At 37.9% G+C, this 21,551-nt stretch overlaps 2 protein-coding genes across 3 annotated transcripts in view; one reads left to right on the top strand and one right to left on the bottom strand.

The window, feature by feature from the left end:
* Positions 1 to 21,551, bottom strand: part of carhsp1.L (calcium regulated heat stable protein 1 L homeolog) — a 129,116-nt gene that overhangs the window by 105,893 nt on the left and 1,672 nt on the right. The gene's annotated exons all lie outside the window — the stretch shown is intronic.
* Positions 1,475 to 19,833, top strand: LOC108701516 (lipopolysaccharide-induced tumor necrosis factor-alpha factor homolog). 2 transcript variants are annotated; one of them, XM_018236285.2, is made up of 11 exons: positions 1,480 to 1,564; positions 4,832 to 4,895; positions 7,813 to 7,866; positions 8,288 to 8,320; positions 8,826 to 8,864; positions 10,787 to 10,873; positions 13,306 to 13,341; positions 14,702 to 14,731; positions 15,291 to 15,323; positions 17,473 to 17,614; positions 19,389 to 19,833. In XM_018236285.2, the coding sequence occupies exons 2-11, from the start codon at positions 4,874 to 4,876 to the stop codon at positions 19,495 to 19,497; spliced, it is 585 nt and encodes a 194-aa protein (XP_018091774.1). In that variant the 5' UTR covers positions 1,480 to 1,564; positions 4,832 to 4,873; the 3' UTR covers positions 19,498 to 19,833. The 2 variants fall into 2 exon arrangements, with proteins under 2 accessions (XP_041433058.1, XP_018091774.1); XM_041577124.1 differs by lacking the exon at positions 8,288 to 8,320 and having other exon boundaries at positions 1,475 to 1,564.

Below are 21,551 nucleotides of genomic sequence, written 5' to 3' on the forward strand. Positions count from 1 at the left end.
CAGTTGACTATAATTGGTTGTGAAATCTAAATTTACATTGTTTAGATTCAAGTTACTGCTAAATTCTAGGAGTGTTGCTTCACTTCCTTGCCAAATTAACAAAATATCGTCTATGAAGCGCCGCCTTAGGACCAGACCCGCACCCATCTTAGGTATTATATTCTGCTCTTCCCAATGTCCCATGAATACATTTGCATAGCTGGGTGTGAATCTTGTTCCCATGGCAGTGCCCCACACCTTTAAATAATACTTGTCATCAAACCAAAAAAAGTGATGTTTTAATATGTATGCTATTGCTTCCAATGTAAATTCCTTTTGTTTGCTTAGCAAAGTGTCATCTGTTTCCAAATAATGTGAGACTGCAGTCCTAGATAGATGTGTACAGAGACCTCACATCCAATGTACATAAATATGTATTCTGTGTAGGTTTAACATTTTGCAAAATTCGGATAATTTGTGAGGAGTCTTTTAAATAAGTCGGTAATTTTACCACATATCTTTGTAGAATTTTGTCAACATAGTCTGATAAATTACACGATATGAAGTTTATTCCCAATATTATCAGCCTCCCTGGCGGGTCTGTAATATTTTTATGGATTTTGGGTAGGCAATAGAGGACTAGAATATTTCTCTTTCCCACTCTAGAACATCGTGGAACCTGTAAAAAAAGACTTTACGCCTTCTCCTCGTAGCGCTCCTGTCTACCGCTTACGTCACTTCCACCAATAGGCTTCTTCAGAGGCTCAACGTACTTCCCCTATGTCTCCATTAAGAGCGGTTGTGCCTGTTCCGTTGCCAGGGATACTGTTCCGGATTTCGCTGGCTTGCATTCCAGCCCTAACTGAACTGGCGTTCCATCCTTAATTTAGATCTCTTCCTAGTTAGTTTCGTTGGCGGGTTGCCATGGTAATCTCCTAGTCTTATTCCAGTGGGGCTGGAAAGTACTACTATTCATTTTTTATATAAATGGCAAAGTGCTAAAACTAATACAAATAAAACATTCTCGGTCCTATACAAATTACAATCATGAATTAAATTATTTATTATGCTTTTATATTCCATGATGTATCTGAGTCTGAGGCCCAGGCTGAACATATTTCCTTACTATTTAATTCACACAATGCACTGATACGATTGTGTACTATGTAATTCAATTCAATAATTTTGGATTGTGATTGCTCCTTTTAATCTCTTCAAATATCCACTTCAATGAAATTTTAAACTTCTGATTTTATTATTTTTATTTTCAGTCCGTGCCTCATGACTCATCATACATCATGCTTATTAATTAATATTTATTCACCACACCTAAAATGAATTCCATTATTAATTCATTGATTGATTGTGTGAGTGATAACTGATCTGAAAAAAAGGCATATTTTAAATGTCACAGATTTAACATGATAAGAAAGCTACATGTTTGGGGCAGGGTTTACCTATATTCCTAAAGCAAATAAGAAAGTTGATATGCTTTAATAATTGTCATCTGAAACACCTCCCTTTTTGCCATCACTTCTAAAGCAAACTCTCACAGTACTTGTTCTGAGAGCTGCTGGATGAGCAGGTAAGGTCAATTCTTTTCTTCTTATTTTTCTTGGGAACACAACCACATTTACAGTTCATCTACTGTTTTTTAAATAACATACATTAAAGTTGCAATAGAACGAACTTAAAGAAAAACATAGGAGAAAAACTGCAGAATATTTAATCAAAATGTAATTGTTGAATTACAATGTTATGTGCCTAATTCGTGTACATGTATGTGCATGTGTATCTCAGAACATTTATATGTACAGATATGGGATCTGTTATCTGGAAACCCATTATCCAGAAAGCTGCGAGTTACGGAAAGGCTGTCTCCCATAGACTCCATTATAATCAAATCAAAATTTTTTAAAAATTATTTCCTTTCTGTGTAATAATAAAACAATACCTTGTACTTGATCCCAACTAAGATATAATTAATCCTTATTGGAACCAGCCAATTGGTTTATTTAATGTTTACATGACTTAAGTAGACTTAAGGTATTAAGATCCAAATTACAGAAAGACCCATTATCTGGAATACCCCTAGCATTCTGGATAACAGATCCCATGCCTGTATTTTAAAATAAATTCTGGAGAGAGAGCACCCTTAAATAAAAGTCACATACAACATATGCAATACCCTATATTTTACCATGTAAGCCAATATATAAATTGATGCTACAACCTTACTAAATGAATAGATAAGTAACTGTAACTAAAATAAATTTAAAGTATTTCACAGTTCCCACATCCAGTTAATTCTTGAGTTTTAAACTTAGTTCCAAGTGCAGAGAAAACCATAAGGAAAACAGATCACCCAAAAACTAGAATAGTATGTAATGATAAACTTTATTAGAAAGTAGTTAAAAATACAAACACAAGTTAAAAACAAGCTCTTCAAAATGACTGACCATAAGGGTTGCCACCTTTTGCAGTAAGGAATAGTGACGGACTAATCTGACCGAAATAGCAAAAATTCGCCAATATTTATTGAAGTCTATGGCGACAACATTTTTTGCTGTGTGACCGAAGACAATGTTTTTCACCCATTTCTATGGGTGTCATTTTTACGCCGGAACTTGGAGCAAAATTTCGCAAATCACTAGTGGGGAAATCTGGGCAAGGGGTGGGACAGATAGGGGGGGGATTTATCAAAGGTCGGGTTTGTGAGGTTTTCTCTACCTTGAATAAATGCTTATATTATGAAAAAACCCAAGTGTAAAAAACTCACTTGAATGTAACGGGGGAAAAACCCTCAAATACTGCAAATTGATAAAGATTTCGAGCGAAAACCACTGTAAAAAAACCAAACAGAAACGATTCATGGGACATCTCCCATTGACTGCTACATGACTTCAACAGATTTTAGCTGGAGAATTTTTTCAGATTCAGGCTTTTAGCAGCTTCATGGCATAATAAATCTAAAAAAAATTCTATTTTTTTTTCCCCGAAGAATTTGAATTTTTAGTGAAACCAACCTCAAAAAACTAAATTTTTGGAGGAAAACACAACTTGATCTTTAATAAATAACCCCCTTAAAGTCAGGGGTGGGGTGAGTGGCATTTCAGGGCAGGTCTGTGATGTCAGGGGGTGGGCAATTGGTTGATCGCAGGGCCATTCTCCAGTAGTTTCCAGCCGGCAGACAACTCTGAAAAACCTTCAGGACATAATCTGCTCTTTTTTTCGAAATGGTAGTACAAAAAAAGTTGTTGTCTACGGATTGTGCTGCAGCGGTTCCACCCCTAGTTCCTCACAGCCTAGAAAAGTAATTACTAAGTAACCCACCTTTTCTCTCTGACATCCAATATCAACTCCTGTTATTATTTGCATTTTGTAAAACACTTTTAGGATGATAAGGATGAGTACTAGTTATGGCATCTCTCATTTGAATCAACACGTTGAATTCAGCAAATTCAAAATAAAAATAGTACTGAACTGGTGGAAGCATATTCTAGAATCCATGTGTGCATATGTGGCATTTTCAAACCTTGATAAAATGTGTATAGTAGCATGCAGTAGAATAAAGCATGAATATTCACTGTACTTGTCCATTAACTCTGTACTTTTTCTAATTTGGCGATGCAAAGGATTTTATGTTAGGTGTGTATAGGTATGACTCTATGAGACCGGTTATCCAGAATGCTTGGGACCTGGGGTTTAACGTATAAGGGTTTTTTCCATAATTTGAATATCCAAACCTCACGTAACTCAGTTACAAAAAAGTTGATAATCTTAATGATAGCTCTTATTGTCCATTTGTCTAAAATGTGTTTCATTGCTTCTGGTCATGCCCTTTAATCTCTCAGTTATGGGAGAAGTTGGAAAGGTTTCTCTCTCTTAACTTACAGAGGGAAATCAAGCTAAATCCAATGTTTGCTTTGTTAGATTTATTGAGGAAGATGGTTTTTTCTACAATTCTACCTTGATATTAGAAAAAGAGATTTTGAATTGTAAATATGATTCTGTAAATATGGCTATTTATTCTCTTTTACATCTGTCCACCAACATTCTTGGTTCTGAGGATTCGTGAATAAAATCAAAGTATCAATCACCTCTCTAATTGTAAATAAGCTTTCTCTATTAACCTAGATACTGAGCATTTGCTGTATGTGTCAGGTTCTGATGGTTTAAAACATGTGGGATGTATTAAAGCAGCCCATTCAAGCTGAGAAGAATATGAGATGTGATAAGCAGTTTGGGAAGGGGGAGAACTGAACATACCAGCTATACGGGATGTGCTTGGGCTTGTATTTGTTGTATCCTGATGGTGTCTTTTTTTGTAAATGAAACCTGCTTTGACTCTTTACAGTACAAAACATCACACACATTACACACCAACATATGTAGTATTGCCTTTAAAAACTTGATTCATTGCCACTTCCTTAAGCCAATTATGCAAATGACTGCATTGAGCAATGCTATGTCATTTCCAAATACTCCCAGTAGCTTGAGGATAAATTTATCTTTATATAATTATATTGCATTAGCAGTTTTAGAAGACTAATCGATATACGTTTATAGTGTTGTATGTCTGTAATAGAGCCAAATGTCATTATGGTGTTTCCAAAGAGTAGAAGCTTGAGAGGCTGGGAGCACTATGATGACCCCACTAGTGGTAAGTGACCTCTCTGTTGTACAAAAAAAGAGTCAGTGAAGAGGGAACTATGTGCAGGAGGACATATATATTATATAGGACAGTATATATAATCCAGGTTTGGTCTGTTGGAGCTTTTATATGGGAAGAAGACTGTGTAGTTTGTTCCAGATACATGATTAACACTTGCTTTGTTCCTTTTCTATGCAGGTGAAAACTTAATATTAAAGGCTCAGACCAAGAAAAACAGCTATGTCAGCCCCATACCCACAAGGTAGGTACAGGCACTTAATTGATGGTACTTTTCCGTACCATTCAGCTTTTTGTACACTAAGGGGGTTATTAAAGTCCAAAGAAAAAACTTGAAAAACTCGAGACTTTTTTTTTTTAATAGAAAACTAATTTTTCGTTGAAAAAAAGCCTCAAATTTTTCATGATTTATTTTTCCCCCCATGCTGCAAAAAGCCCCAATCCAAAAATCGCCATCTCAGACCTGTCTAGGGCCTGTATAAGCCAATGGGAGAGGCACCTATCTCAAATTGAAGTTATCTGGATCTTCGGGGGGTTTCGCCCAAAAATCTGACTTTTTCGGGCAAAAATGTGAAAATCAAATCGAGCATGGCAGTTTGGTCATGGTTTTTTAAAGTAAAATATGAGATAAATTTAGATTTTAGTGAATAACCACCTAAGGGAGTTATTTATTAAAGGCTGAGTTTGTGAAGTTTTTTCTATCTTTAAACAAACTCAAATATTTGCTTATTTTTGAAAAAATCCGAATGAAAAAAAACCCTATAATTCATCAGATTTATAGGCTACAAAACATTGAGAACCTCAAATCTTCGAGTTTTCGAGAGCAAACCAGCGTAAACCAGCCAAAAATCATGAAGGCAAAGAAATCTTCAAATCGTTAAAGAGATCTCTGCCATTGAATTTTACATGATTTCGACATGTTTTAGCTTTGGGCAAAATAAATCTCTAAAAATTCTAGTTTTTTTTTCCTGAAAAATTTGAGCTTTTTAGTGAAAATAACCTCGAGAAAATCAAATTTTTCAAGAAAACACAACTCGACCTTTAATAAATAAGTCCCTAAGACTAGATCACCATAGGCCTCAATTCCTATAAGCAGCAGAAGCTATAGGAGCACAATGCACACAATATTTTACAGCATTAAAAAAACACCATAAAGAAAGTACTTGTTCCTTATTTATGTACCAATACTTCGGTTACCCCTGAACTGATTTTAGAAGAAAAAGGAATTATTCAGCTCAGTAGTCAGTTGTGTCAAATCCATATGGCACAACACTGAGAGACTTTGGGGCAGATTCACTAACTTAGCACCACTCCGCCAGGCGCAAATAAGCCAGTTCACTAAAATGCGAAGTTTCATCCCGAACGTTGAACGCGGAATGCTGCTGACTTTTCGCTAGAGTTACTACGGCAGTGCAAGCATTTCATAGCGAAAATGCACTAGCATTCATTTGTGCTTAGCGAAACTTTGCTAGTGATCTTGCGCTTAGGTCAATTTGCAAAGGGCGGGAAATTTAGGGGTAAATTCATCATGGGTCGAATATCGAGGGTTAATTAACCCTCGATATTCGACTGGGAATTAAAATCCTTCGACTTCGAATATCGAAGTTGAAGGATTTTAGTGCAAATAGTTTGATCGAACGATCGAAGGAATAATCCTTCGATCGAACGATTAAATCCTTCGAAGGATTTTAATCCAACGATCGAAGGATTATCCTTCGACCAAAAAAACTTAGGAAAGCCTATGGGGAAGGTCCCCATAGGCTAACATTGAGTTCGGTAGTTTTTAGATGGGGGTCAAAGTTTTTTCTTAAAGAGACAGAACTTCGAATCTCTTTAAGAAGATCGAATAGTCGAATAGTCGAATGATTTTTAGTTCGAATCCTTCGATTCAAAGTCAAAGTCATAGTTGAAGGTCGAAGTAGCCCATTCGATGGTCGAAGTAGCCCAAAAAACACTTTGAAATTCGAAGTTTTTTTACTTCGAATCCTTCAATCGAGCTTGGTGAATTGGCCCCCTAAAGTTGTATGGATGTCTTTATTATAATGTTGCTGCAAATGGTTTAAGTTACCGGTTTATATTACACATGTCCAGGGAACCTTAATAAAGACAAGAGAGTTAATATAATGCCCTACACATTAAACCCACTGTATAATGAATGTTCCATATTTTATGAAATGTATGGAGAAAACCGGTTACCCAAAAAAGTAAGTTAGGACTTTTGCAGCCAATCCTGCTTAAAAAAAGGAAAAGTCGCCAGCAGGCGCGGATATGTGGCGAGGCGTGAGGCACTGCGGTTGGGGCGATAGGACCGGGGCACCCGCCCAGCAAATCCGGCGCTGGTCGCCAGCGTTTTTTGAACTTTAATGCATTTTCAGCTCACAGGATATGATGTAAGTGACAGAAGATTGAGGAAGATCTAGCTGCTTTTTCGCACTTCTCCTGGTCTGATGTGGCGAAGGCAACTCTGGCAAAAGAGCTTCTTTTAATTTCTGCATTTTAGTGAATTTGCAGAGTAATGTCCGTTCGCCTGAGATAAAAGTCGCCTGGCATTAGAGTGGGAATGACCGCTAGTGACGGTCCCGTTCGCTAGTGAATTGGCGCCTGCTAGTTATTTGCCAATGTCCCTGCAGGTGGCAACGCTGGTGAAAAGTCGCTAGCGTTAGCCACTTCGCTCTTTAGTAAATCTGCCCCTTCATCTGTAGGGAAAGTCAGATAAGAGGGTGGTAAGGCAGTGTAATCGAAAGGTCCCTTTATCAGTACATTTTTCCAAAAAGGACCTCTGGCCTGAGGAACTAGCCCAGCAATTTTATTCAGGGCTCAAAGAAATGCCTCTAGTAGCTGACATATCGGACATTGTTGCTGCATGGAAACAATCACTGGTATTCTATTACAGCATTTAACCTCTAGTAAAAACAATGGCTGTAAAAGGTTACCTGGGATAGCCATCAGAATGCTTCTCCATATTAAATACGGCTGCTTCTATATAGTATGAAACAGTTCAAGCACTTTGGAGGTTCTAGTTTAGTGGATAGTTATAGTTAAATACAGGATGTGATCGTTTAGTATGTTGGATATCTATGATTTGTGCATTTTCCACCCCTCTTCTTGCACATTGCATATTTGAAGAACAATAACTTTACCTCTTTTTTCCTAATTTCAAGCATACAATGCTCCTCCTCCATCATACACCCAGCATGTACCACAGATGCAACCAGGTAAAGACAAATCTGCTTAGACCTGACTGTCTTGAGTTAGAGCAAGACAGAAGAAGCTGAACTACCCCTTTACACTGTCTACTGTAAAACTAACAATCTGTTTCAATAACAACAAAAGTGCCTTCTGTCTGCCCAGTTTGCCAATACATTTGTTTAATTGTATCCTCTCCCATGACTCCAGTTACAGTTCATGTAGCCAGGTTACTGAGTATTTAAAGGTGAACCCAAAAAAGTGTTTTCTCACAACAAAAGAAAATGTAATTCTCAGCAACTGTCAATGGTTTTCAAGTTATTTGTTAATGTATTTCTATTAAAAAAAAAAACTATTTGTTTACAAAAAAAAAGCTATTGGGAAAAAGTCATTATTTGTGGTGTGCTAGTGGAAAACTTTAATTATTTCTTTTTTTTTTTGCTCTAATAGTACCATCCTACATTCAGCCTGTACCGCAACCAGGTAAGGACAAATGATTATTTTACTATCATTTGTACTAAGGCAGGGATCCCCAACCTTTTTCACCCATGAGCAACATTCGGACGTAAAAAGAGTTCGGGAGCAACACAAGCATGAAAAATGTTCCTGGATGGAGCCAAATAAGCGCTGTGATTGGCTATTGGTAGCCCATATGTGGACTAGCAGCCTACAGGAGACTCTGTTTGGCAGTACATCTGGTTTTTATACAACCAAATCTTGCCTCCAAGCCAGGAATTCAAAAATAAGCACCTGCTTTGGGGCCACTGAGAGCAACATCCAAGGGTTTGGGGAGCAACATGTTGCTCACGAGCTACTGGTTGGGGATCACTGTACTAAGGTGTGTAATTATATGCACACTGCTCCTTGCATAATAAAAGGCCCCTAATATGTTTTGTGCAGGTGAATTCCCCATGTATGGATATTTTTTAACAGTGATGCATTTGTACATCAATACACTTCCTTTTCATTATTTTTTCTGCCTTTGTAGCACCACCCTACAGCCAACCTGTACAACAACAACAACCAGGTATGAACAGGTGTATTGGTACTCATTGGCTAGTTGCTATGAGCATGTATGTGTGAAAGTACCTTAATGAATAACATCAATGTGTCACTGGTTTGTTCCTACAGAAAATCTAATTCTAAGCTTTTTTTAAAAACATGCTTTTAAAACTACTTGCAAATGTAATACTAATTAAAAGCAGTATTAGTTGATCCTTTTCTGGTCTGAGGTTCTGACTCCTATCAGCGGACTTCCACTACTTTGTTTCAGTAGTCAGAGAGAAAAGCAGGGGAAAGTAAACAGACACACAGGGCTGCTCCTGCCTGCAAGGGCTGTATTTAGGACCTAAACACGGGCCTTCATTGTGCACCGGCGTCACGCGTTGTGCGTGCTGACATCACATGCCGTATGCGTGACGTCACTTCCGTGTTCTTGATATAGGAACCCAGATGGCTGCCCCAAAACCGTGCCGCCCTCGGGGGCCTATATATAAAAACGGCCCTGAGCAGAGGCAGCAAAAAAACGCCTCTGGTAACTTTAAGGGGTTATTTATCAAAGTCTGAATTTATCTCAATATTTTCTGAAAATAACTCCGACCAAATCCGCACTGGTTTTTTGGGCTTATTTATTAATAGACTATCCCGAAATTTTTGTTTGCGGGAAAAAATCTGAAAAAAATGTGAAAAATCCGATTTTCTAATTTTTTTGCCGATTTTTCACACGAAAACTCAGAATTTTGCCCGAAAACTTCAGGGTATTGCCAAAAACCCGGCGCATATCAAAAAATCATTTGGACTTCCCCTATTGACTTATATGCAACCTCGACAGGTCTGAGATGCCGAATTTTCAAATTCTGACTTTTCCATCCTCTGGGTTTAATAAATTCCGAAAAATTTGTGATTTTTGTTTTTTTTAAAAGTCCGATTTTATTACAAAAATCACGATTTTTTTGTGATTTTACCATTCGGAGTTTAGTAAATAACCCCCTAAGAGTCTAATTTCCATTTTTTAACAAAGAAATTCGGATCTGCTAGGGCATCGAGCACAATACGCTCACTGCACTATTGATCCCCCCCTCTGCTACGTTATGGCGCAGATTTATTAAGGGTCGAAGTGAAAATTCAAATTTTTTTAGTCAAAACTGTCAAATTCAAATTGTGAATTATCCAAACTCGATTCCAGTTTGAATTTAAAATTTATCATACTCTGGCCCTTTAAGAACTCAAATTAGACTATTCGCCACCTTAAACCTGCCGAATTACTGTATAAGTCAATGAGAGAGGTCCATGGATCAATTTGGTGATGTTTGTAGCCTTCCTGACAGTCAAGTTTTTTTTCGGAGAAAAAAACTCTAATTGCATTTTTTGAATTTGAATCAAGTTTTTATAATTCGGATCGAATTCAATTCGAGTTTTCGGGTCGTTCAAATTCGTTTGCGTTTTAAAAATTTGATTTTATTAATAAATTTCTACTAGTCCAATATCAAATTAATGGGAGTTTAAAAAAAAACCATGAATTTGAAATTCGACTCTTGATAAATGTGCCTCTAAAAGTTGAAAACACGGAGCGGGGGGGCGGCAGCAGCCATTGAAACGCCGCTGCAAACACATACAGCTTTCAATAGCAATTACAATTAAAAATAACAGGGAAGAACGCGTAGGTATTCTCCTTTATTTCTCTATCTTCTTTTAATTTTATAGTGAACCTAAAAGTAATTTTTAGAACAGCCTTTGTAGATGGATTAGCTTAAATACTTGTTCTCCAGCAGCATTTTTTTATATTAAGTACAGTACAATAATAAATAAACCTGATTATATACGTCTGTTTCACACACATATTTATGATTTTCTAGATATTTATGGGGTAATGAAATAATATACATATTTTGCAGAATTCTGACTTCCATGCTTGTTGCCACAGACTAAAGTGATGTTTTGCATTTGTAGGAGTCGCTTTTATGCCACAAAGCAATATTCCACCTCAGGCACCAGAAAACCCAAGACCAACAGATGGTCACAACCAAAACATAAACAGTAACTATCATCTTTATTATCTTACATAAAGACTGATCTTATAAGATTCACTTTAGACAGCAATGCAAGTTGTTTTGGTACAAAAAGCAAAATGTGTGGTTGATAACTCCATATGTTTTATTTAAAAAGTGTACAGAATTGTCCTAGTTCCCTTTCTTTTATCATCAAATGTTCTTGAGCTTGAAGAAGGCCCAGTGCAGTAGCAGCATGACAACTTTATTTTTATATCTGTCAGTATCTCAAAATGCTTTTTTTACCTTTTGAACAGAGGTCCCCAACCTTTTTTGCCCCAGGGACCGATGTAAAGCCCTCATTTTTTTCCAGGACTGGGGGGGTATAAGCTGCATTTAGCGTATCAATTGAAGAAATGTTGCTCACAATTCAGATGGACAGCACTGATCTAAACCGTGAAGCATATAATATGACTTCAGTAGTTAAAACAGATAAAATAATGAGACTTACTGAACTTAGAAGTAGTCACTAGATAGAGCTATTATTATTATTATTATTATTATTATTAAGCGACAATACAAAGATCATACAAAGGCCAATAAAAGCAGCCAGACCAAGGGGCAAATTAACTAAAGGACAAAGTGACTAACGTTAGCGGAAATCGGCCAGTGTGACGTAATTTCGATACTTTGTCGATTTACTAACAGGTGCCGGCGCTACTTCGCACTCTTAGGCCAGGCAAAGTTTTTCTCTAGTGAAAGAGCGTTACTTTGCAAATTCACTAAGATGCGCATATTACTGAACGTTACCTGTTCTGCCAGACTTGCCTTCGCCAGCTCAGACCAGACGAAGTGCAATGGAATGTATAGGGCTTCTACAATTTTAGTTGAAAAATTTTCTAAGTCCCAAAAAACGCTGGCGTCTTTTAGTTTTTTCAGGGTGATAGGCTGCAAAAGTCAGTAAAAATTTTTTTGGGTACCCGGGCTCCCTCATATATATCCTGACATATGGCACATAAACTATACAGTGGGATCATGTGTGGGGCATTATAACAACTCTATTGTCTTTATTAAGGTTTCCCTGGCTTGTGTAGTGTAATGTATTTGCTGCAACATATACGTCCATTCAACTTTAACTTCCTGCCATATGCAAATTAGCCAACACTAGCGCAACTTCCCTTCACTTGACGCAGTAACGCTAGCGCAACTTCGCCAGAGTTCAGCGCCCTGGAAACAACTTCGGATTTTAGTAAATTAGCAATGTCCTGAGGAATCTACGCCTGGTGAATCTACGCCTGGCGAATCTACGCCTGGCGAATCTACGCCTGGCGAAGTGTTGCGATATGAGCGAAGCTGTCACTGGGCGAATTTACGGAGGTTAGTGAATTTGCCCCCAAGTCTGCAGCTTATTGGCCTATTCGATTGTAAGCTCTACATGACAGGGATCTCCTTCCTTTTGCCACTTTGATAGTTCTTAATCTTTAATATAACAGTTATTTGCATTTATATGTATTTCTTATTGTAATGACCCCTGTTTATACTATTAATTTGTTGTTCTGCTGTACACTGTTACATACAAGGTCAGACTGGGTCGGCGGGACACCGGGAAAAAACCCGGTGGGCCGACTCTTTTGGTCAGACCCGCTCCTACACTCACTCTGGTCATGCTGCCACACCGGAAAACGTAGGTACGCATGTGCGTACACGCGCACGCGGGGGATGGGAACGCTGCAGGAGGTATCTGAGGCACAGAACCAGGGTCAGAACAGTTCACGGCTGGGGGGCCCGGGGGATGGTGGGGGGCCCCTGAGACTACAGACCCGGTGGTCCCTGGGCCCCCCAGTCCGACCCTGGCTACATACATAAGTACCACCATATAAATAAAAATATACATACATGTATGAGGGCCAATAAGCCTGCTGATCGATATTTAGCCATAATATGGTCAGCAGTCTGATCACTGCAATTGTCATCTAAGTTCTATAGCAACACCAAGCTCCCTATGGCTCTCTCTTCTGACTGGTACAAGTATGGGACCTATTATCCAGAATGCTGGGAATCTGGAATTTTCCGGATAATGGATCTATCTGTAATTTGGATCTTCATACCTTAAGTCTACTAGAAAATTATGTAAACATTAAATAAATCCAATAGGCTGGTTTTGCTTCCAATAAGGATTTGTTGTATCTTAGTTTGGATCAAGTACAAGATACTCTTTTATTATTACAGAGAAAAGGGAAATCATTTTTAAAAATTTGGATTAAATTGGATAAAATGAAGTCTATGGGAGACGGCCTTCCCATAATTCGGAGCTTTCTGGACAACTTTCTTTCGGAAAAACAGATCCCATACCTGTAATAAAGAAACACAAAATCTACATGCTGAATATTGATTGAAATGCAGATGTTGCAGAAGTTGTATAGTTTAGCATACATTTTGTTTGCTTTTATAGTGATTTCTTTTTGACTATCTTTCCTCTAGTTACAATTGGCCAGCCACCAGCCCCAGTTGCACCAGGTAAACTCTACTTTTCATTTTATTTCAATGACCACCACAACAATTATTTGCAAACCTTACATTCATTGCTGTTTATTTATAGCATTCTTTTCATTTTGCAATACATTTCCACATACTTTTTTAAATCCTGTACATTTGGGATATCAGATTATTGAGAAAAACCCTGGCATTGATATAAATGATTTTTTTTATACTTGCACATATGGGCACGTGGGAGATAAGATGCGTTCTAATTAAATCTTTGAGACAACGATCAGAAATTTGCTGACAACTATTCATTTGGGGAAGATTTTCATTCTCACAGATTTTCACAGACAGTGAGGAAAGGAGGTGGAAAGAAGCATAACATAAACAATGCACTACAATTTAACTCACTCATAATTGTATATGTAGGAGCTTTTACTAAACATAAAGGGGGTTATTTATCAAAGGTCAAGTTTGTGAGGTTTTTTTTCTACCACGAATAAACTCACAACTCGAAAGTTTGCTTATTTATGGAAAAAATGTAAATGTAAAAAACGCGATGGGGATAAACTCGAGATGCTCGAAATGATCATATTTTCAAGCGGAAACCACTGTAAAAAAAAAAACAAATCAAGAAGGCTGAAAAATCTTCAAATGGTTCAAGGGATCTCGGCTATTGACTTCTACATGACCTCGACAGGATTTAACTGGAGTATTTTCAGATTCAAGCTTTTTGCAGCTTCGGGGCAGAATACATTTTTTTATCCTGAAAAATTAAATTTTTTTCTGAAACTATAAAAAAAGGGGGTTGTGGGTGCACGCCTAAGGCTAAATTTTAACATATTTAGGTACAATGGAAGTGCTACTGACCCGGCCAGTCAATAAATGCACATTCCCTGCTGCCCTGTCCAAGTAATTTAATAAATATGCAAGTGCATTTATTTTAAAAACAGGGTTTTTGTTACAAAGTTATGATCATAAAGTTGATAAGTCACCATACCACGTCAAGGTAAACCCCACACGGTGGTCCCTAACTTGTTTACCTTTAGTCATAGTATAAAAGGTCTCTGCTTAACAGCTTTACTTGGAGTAAATATCTCCTGTGCCTTTGTTTCAACCTGTGGGCTAAATCCTCCCCCGCCACTTGCTTTTGCGCCTTTTAAGAGGGAGAGACTACCCTCAAAAAACACGAATTTTTGGAGTTTGATAAATAACCCCCTATATGTAAGCAGTGTGTTATGTATGAAGTAGTTGAAGCTATCAAAACATTTATTTGTTTACTGTATAGCAATAGCATGTTGACATACATTTCCTGAAGATTAACTACAATGTATCCATGCATAAGTAACTTTTTTTTATTTTATATTCATTTATTCTTTCTTTGTCTCTGTAATAGTTGCTGTACAACCACTGCAAAGTGCACCAGGTAAAAACAAATGATTATTTTCCAATTCCCTGTTCTATCTTCTATAAAATATACCTGCCAAATGCAGGCAGCACTGTATTCATGAGTAGTGGTGAGCGAATTTATTATCAAGCATGGATTCGTGGTGAACTTCTGTACTTCGCCACCTGTGAATTTCGCCACTGAAAATTTTCGCCATAACAAAAAAGATGAGCGTGTAAAAAAAATTTGACGCCCATGGACAAGAAAGTCGCCAAGGCAAAATTGTCACTGAGAAAAAAATGTTGACGCCCATTGACTTTATTGCATTTGGAGTGTGCGTTTCTCAAATGTTTCGCTGTTTCACAATTTTTTTTCTGAGTGTTGCAAATTGTTTCGGCAAAGCGAAACGAGAAAGATTCGCTGATCACTATTCATGAGTGGAAATCAGTGACATCTGTCACAATGTGCAGAGTGCAGTATGAGCCTGGGCACAATGGTGTTTTTGAATGAGTTCCACACAGATCTAGCAGTGATTTATATATGTATAAGTAACTATACTGTTTGATATTCATTTTTCTCTACTTTATCTCTTTAATAGTTATTGTGGCACAGCCACTAGAAGTTGGAGCAGGTAAAAACTGATAATTATTTTCTACTTCCCTATTACATCTTCTATAAAGTATCCCTGATAAGCACATTTTATATATTAATAATTTAGAATAATTACACCAGAGTTCATCTATCCATCTCTCGCTAACCTAGACAAAACATTAAAACACCTAAAGTGTCAAAGCTTTAAATGCTTGTTACATAGTAACAAAAGTGCTGGTGTAGGACCTCCATTCAAGTCCAGGGTGGTGGGTAGAGTGGTGACAATATGGTCAGTGAAATGTAAGGAAAGGTTTGGGGCAAAACAGACAGTAAATCTTGTTGACAAGCAGAAAAGAGATTTGTGCTGGGCTGTTGGTGAGGTTGAAACATAACAGGTGCAGTGAGTTGAGTAGCACAGGGAAGGGTAATGTTGAAGGAGCCATTTCTACACCCCCAAAGGCAATGCATTCTTGTAAATGTAAATGCAAAATAAATCTAGGAGTTGGGTTCCTAATACATTTTTCTTAAATATGTTTTTGACTAAAGAGTATGGGTAATGCTACAGGGATCATTTTGAAGGAGCAATCCAATTGCCACAAAAATAACCTCCCTAGGGAAAGAGAAGCATGTTTTACATAAAGCCTTGCTTGTGAGCCTTAGCTTTTAGCTGTTTGACTCACTACTCTCTGGGATGGCTTTTGTGGAGGATTACAAACAGTTCCAGCTTTTTTTTTGACCCTGGTGATGTTGTTCTATGGCCAGAAAGTAGTAAAAAAACTCTGTTAATCTTTCTCATTTGAACTGTACCCAGAGCAATGGGCCATAATCTCAAACAAAGTACACTGTAATAAGTGGCAAAATCTATGTAATAAGGACAGTGATTGCTTTCTACCTCTTTGTAAGCCTTCATCCAATTTCCTTAAAGGGGAACTCCACAAAAACATAACTTCAGCTTTTGAAAAAGTAAACACAATTTCAAACAACTTTGCAATATACATCAATTGAAAAAATATGCAGACTTTTCATGATGTTTGACAGTTCCCTAGCCTAGCCCCCTGCTTATATGCTGATCTGTCTGACTACTTTGCTGAGCTGGCTGACTACTGTTACTTTGTATCAACAGCCAGCTGTCCTTAGCCTGCATCCTCCAAACCTCACAATTCCCTGCACATGTGATTTCAATAAGGAAAGGAACATCACAGTGCAATGCATTGTGGGTTTATGTAGTTCCTGCATGCTGTCTGTTAGCTGTGGAGAAGTTGTTACAATTTGCAAATGATGCAGACAGAGAAGAACTGTTAAACAGTTGGATTTCAGCATAGAAAATGGCATTCATTCATTACGGTAACTGTGATGGGTATATTAGGGGTTTCTGAGTTATGTGGGCCTCTTTGGGTTTGAAAGCCGGAGTTCCCCTTTAAAAAATAAATATTTCATGCACAAAGAATGATCTATTTATGCAGAAGTAAATAGCTGCCCTTATTTGTCCCTTTTAGACAGTGTCGGACTGGCCCGGTGGGCCCCGACCCCCTCTCCGATGCTCGTTTTTTTTTTAAAGGAGATGTATTTTTGGCGACGCACAGCGCCTTGTGCGCATGCGTGCCGCAGGGGAGCTTTGTGCGCATGTGCGCCTTGTGCGCCGAAGGAATGCCGTGTGCACATGCGCACCAATGCGGCACCGTTAGCTTATGCGCAAGGGGGGACAAGGGGACTATAGAGGGTGGCCCTGGTCAGCAGTCCCGTTGGGCCCAGTGCCCCCCAGTCCGACCCTGCTTTTAGATTTCCAGTGACACTGGAGAGTTTATTTTATGTTTTTTGTTTTATCATGAAATATTTTAGGTAACTGTTTTTGGGGGCAGTAACACATACAGAACTTATGGTGCCATGTCCGCAGAATACTTTGCATCTGGATATATCCCTTTAAAATATTTCATTTTAAAAATATTTATTTGTGATTTTCATTTGACAGTTTAGCAATATCCCTATACTTATTATTAAAGACTTTGCTGTCCATTGCAAAAGACCTGCACCTATAGGTGATAATGGTGGGGAAGGGTGCAATATCACAAAAAACAGGACAGCGTGTGCTGATTTCACACTTTGCAATTTAAAGTGTAGAATGAGTCCTTGTGTCTTTAAACAGATCTTTTACTATTTTTGAAGTTTTGTCTTTATGTTTTGTCCGACAGTGCGTCCAATTATTGGGAGTTCGTTTCAAGATACACCAGCAGCAGCAACATGTCCGAGCTGTAATCAAAAAGTTATCTCAAGATTACAGTATACAGTAGGGCTTTTTTCCTGGGTTATTTTTGGAATTCTTATATTTTTTGGGTAAGCACCATATCATCAGCTGTTGAAAATGCAACCATTTCAAACAGGTATAAGCAAGGTCTAATGCTTGGGCTGTTTAAGCACTGCCTACTCTGAAAAATGAATAAAGAATTAACTCTGAGCATTCTTTACCAATAGGGTAGGCAGGGGGTTGATAGGACCTTTAAATCTGCAATAGAATAAACATTTCTGAAATGGCTCATTTCTAATACAAACAACATAATATAGTATAGGTAAAACTGCTGCAAATTTTCCACATCCAATGAGTGCTTCTGATTTGATTACTCTGAGATTGTCATCCTCCTTCGAGGACTCAAAATTTCCTAAATGATTTCCTTTTCTCCGTTATAACTAAATACCTTGCACTTGATCCTTACAAGGATAGAATTAATCCTTATTAGAGGCAAAACTATTCTATTGGAGGGTTTGTCTAATGTTTAAATAATATCTAGCAGACCTGAGGCATGGTGATTCAAATTATGGAAAACCTAAGGTCTCAAGATTTCCGGATAATAGATGCTATACCTGTATTCATTTAAAAATGTAACATACAAACTCATTCCCAAAAAACCAATGTCTGCATTCATGTATCTGATAGACTGGCAATGATCAGCCCTTGCTTCGTTATCACTGATCCACTGCTCGATAAGGACACACCCACACTCCAATAACTGAACAGAGTAGACATTGTGCAAATTCTGCCTATGTCTTGGAAGGGTTTGCGAGAAGAGTTGAAGATCTTCCTGCTTAAATATGCAGTCCAAGAATCAGCCCCTATGCTGGCATTAGCCTGCTGTCCTAACTGCACCCAGAATAGTTGTGTCTTTAGAACACCAGGCAGGCAGTTTTAAACCCAACCAGCTCCTCCAAAAACCAGGCTGTCTGGGTAAAAACAGACAGGGGTGTTATCCAAGTATAGCAGTACCCTTATTCACAATGTAAAAGTCACATTTTTCAGTATTTGATTCAAATTGTACAGTCACTGGCAAGCAACCAAGCACAGGGATTGGATACTTTAAGTAACTGACCAGTTTCAGGGCAGGTGCAACAAGCGGATCTTTTGCAAAGTATTTGAAGAAAATATCCTTTGGTAGTATAGAAACAGCTGAACCTGTATCAAGCATCAGGTTAATGGAGTGCCCCTTGTCAGCAGAAGCAGTACTGACACTGACAATGCATATAAACTTGTCTGGAATAAATGTACCAGCTTTATCCACACTTAACACTGTAACATTTGTGGTAGTGATTTCATGAACATCTTTAGCAGAACTACGGCAGATCTTAGCAAAATGTCCTACTTTTGTGCAGTTGCGGCACCGTTTAGCTTTTGCAGGACATGTAACATGATTTGCAGTGTGTTGTGTTGAACCACAGCGAAAGCAGTATTTTCTATTTGTATTTGCTGCACAGTTTTGCAGTGAATACCTTTCCTTAGCACTGTATTTTGCCTGTGACTATGCATTAGCAGAGTCATGTAGGCATTATAAAACAGTAACTTTCAATTTTAAGCTACCAGGAAGTATGCACAGTAAAACTCATGTATCATGTAAACACCACAAGACGGTAACCCTAACCACAGATTGAAATCGAATTAAATATCTCATGCATATTTGGAGCTGTGTCTCAAACACGTTTTTGAGATCCCTTATAGCAATGTATATTTCAGTAATTATGGACAATATCTTCAGTGAAACGTTTGAAATGAAGAGTTAAACATGACTGTCCATAAAGTCTCTCTTAATTACAAAACCTAAACTGTACTTCTGTTTTGCAGTTGCTGGCTGGGGTGTTGTATTATCCCCTTCGTTATGAATCGATGCAAAGATGTCGACCATTACTGCCCAAGCTGCAACTTCCATTTGCACAGATACGAACGATTGTGAAGAAATAGATTATTTCGCATTTATTACAAAATTTTACAAATTGTGAATCATACAGAAGGCGCGCTTTCTATGAATCAATTCGAATATTGATGCATTTTTAAACACATTTATTCCAAAATTTTACAAATTGTGAATCATACAGAAGGCGCGATTTCTATGGATCAATTCGAATATTGATGCATTTTTAAACATTCTGTTAAAATATGGAAATACAAAAAAAAAAAAAATTTACTCAGTTTAACACAGAACATATTATGCTTTGTTTTTAATTTGTATTATTTATGCAGTGGTACAAATGGTACAGCTGCACTGGGAAAATGTATATCTTGAATTCAGGACAAGTTTTGAACTTGAAGTTTTTTGTGGAAGCATTTATTCCAACCAATGGCCTAACTAGCTGAGGCAGAGCCCATGTGCAGGATGTGAACCAGGATGCTGCATGCATCACTGAAAATTCTCCTGCCCTGCCGCCCACAATATGCCTCCGGCAGGCCCCAAAGGGATGTAGGCCCAGGTGCTATGGCATCTCCTGCACCCCCTGTAGTTATGCCATTGATTCCAACTGCATCACATATAAATAGATGTGTAGGAAACCTAAGGCTAATGTCACACGATACATAAAACAGCTAATGCAGGCCCATGTGTAGTTACTTAGCATAGAGGCTGAATTTGGTAAAAAAATGGACACTTTGGAATTTTCTGGCCTATATCTGCCCTATGTTGGCAGTGACAGGCAGATCCCATTCATGCTTGTTACTACACTGAGACAGTTGTACAGGCTGATACACTAGATAGCTTTAAACTAACTAAAGAAGTAGCTAGATATGTTGTACATTATGTTTTGAGTTTCTGTACCAGCCCAAGGCAACCACAGCCCTTTAGCAGTAAAAATCTGTGTCTCCAAAGATGCCCCAGTAGCTCCCCATCTCTTTTCTGCTGATTCACTGCACATGCTCTGTGTTGCTGTCACTTACTGAGCTTAGGGACCCACTCACAATATACAGTACACATAGAATAGAAATGTCACAATATAAGGCTGATTAGTAATTAATAGAGATAATTACTACATGGCAGCTCAGCATAATTAGCATCAGAATGTAATAATCAGCCCTGTAGCATCAACTTATATTACAGACAAACCTCATATTTTGCTTGATAATTAGTGACGACCCCTAAGCTTAGACCACTGAGCATGTGAGTGTCCAGACACTTTCCAAGATGGTGACCCCCTGTGACATGTTTGAAGTCCTGGATCATTGCCGCTATAGTATAGAGAAGCTGAAATGTTAGGTTGGTGCTATAAGTTCACTATATAAAATATGCCATTTTTACCCATCTTCATTTTTAGGGTTTAGTTCTCATTTTATAGGGGGTTGGATATATTTTAGCTGAGGAAATACAGGGTTATGGAAGATAGTTTATAGTACTAGTTAATCCAGGGACTGGTCCGATTGTCATCTTGGAGTCAGGAAGGAATTTTCTCCCCCTCTGAGGCAAATTGGAGAGGCTTCAAATGGGGGTTTTGCCTTCCTCTGGATCAACTGGCAGATAGGCAGGTTATATATAGACTTAAGGAGAAACTTGATGGACGTGTGTCTTTTTTCAACCTAACTTACAATGTTACACAAGAGGGACATGGCGTTTTCTCCACCAGCAGCAACAATGCATTGTATTAAGTATGTTATTGAATGGCTATTTCTAAGCTAATTTTCAATTGCCCTTCAATTTTTTCCTTTTTTATTGTTTTTAATTATTTGCCACCTTCTTCTTCTTTGCACCCAACCGCTAAAAAAAGAAATGCTCTGTAAGGCTATTAAGTTATTATTATTGCTACATTTGTTGCTCATCTTTCTATTCAGGCCCTCTCCTATACATATTTCAGTGGCTCATTAAAATCAATGCATTGTTGCACTCTAGCAACCAGACTGCTGAAATTGCAAACTGGAGAGCTGCTGAAAAAAAAACTACATAACTCAAATACCACAAATAATAAAAAAAAATAAAACCCACTTGCCAATGGTCTCATAATACATCAAACTGAAAGTTTATTTATA

Source organism: Xenopus laevis, chromosome 9_10L, assembly GCF_017654675.1.
Source record: "Xenopus laevis strain J_2021 chromosome 9_10L, Xenopus_laevis_v10.1, whole genome shotgun sequence".
Taxonomy (NCBI): domain Eukaryota; kingdom Metazoa; phylum Chordata; class Amphibia; order Anura; family Pipidae; genus Xenopus; species Xenopus laevis.

Coding starts and splice junctions, on each gene's coding strand:
- LOC108701516 (XM_018236285.2), top strand. CDS start 4,874: ATGTCAGCCCCATACCCACAAG. Junction 4,896..7,812: donor GTCAGCCCCATACCCACAAG/GTAGGTACAGGC, acceptor CCTAATTTCAAG/CATACAATGCTCCTCCTCCA. Junction 17,615..19,388: donor GGAATTCTTATATTTTTTGG/GTAAGCACCATA, acceptor TCTGTTTTGCAG/TTGCTGGCTGGGGTGTTGTA.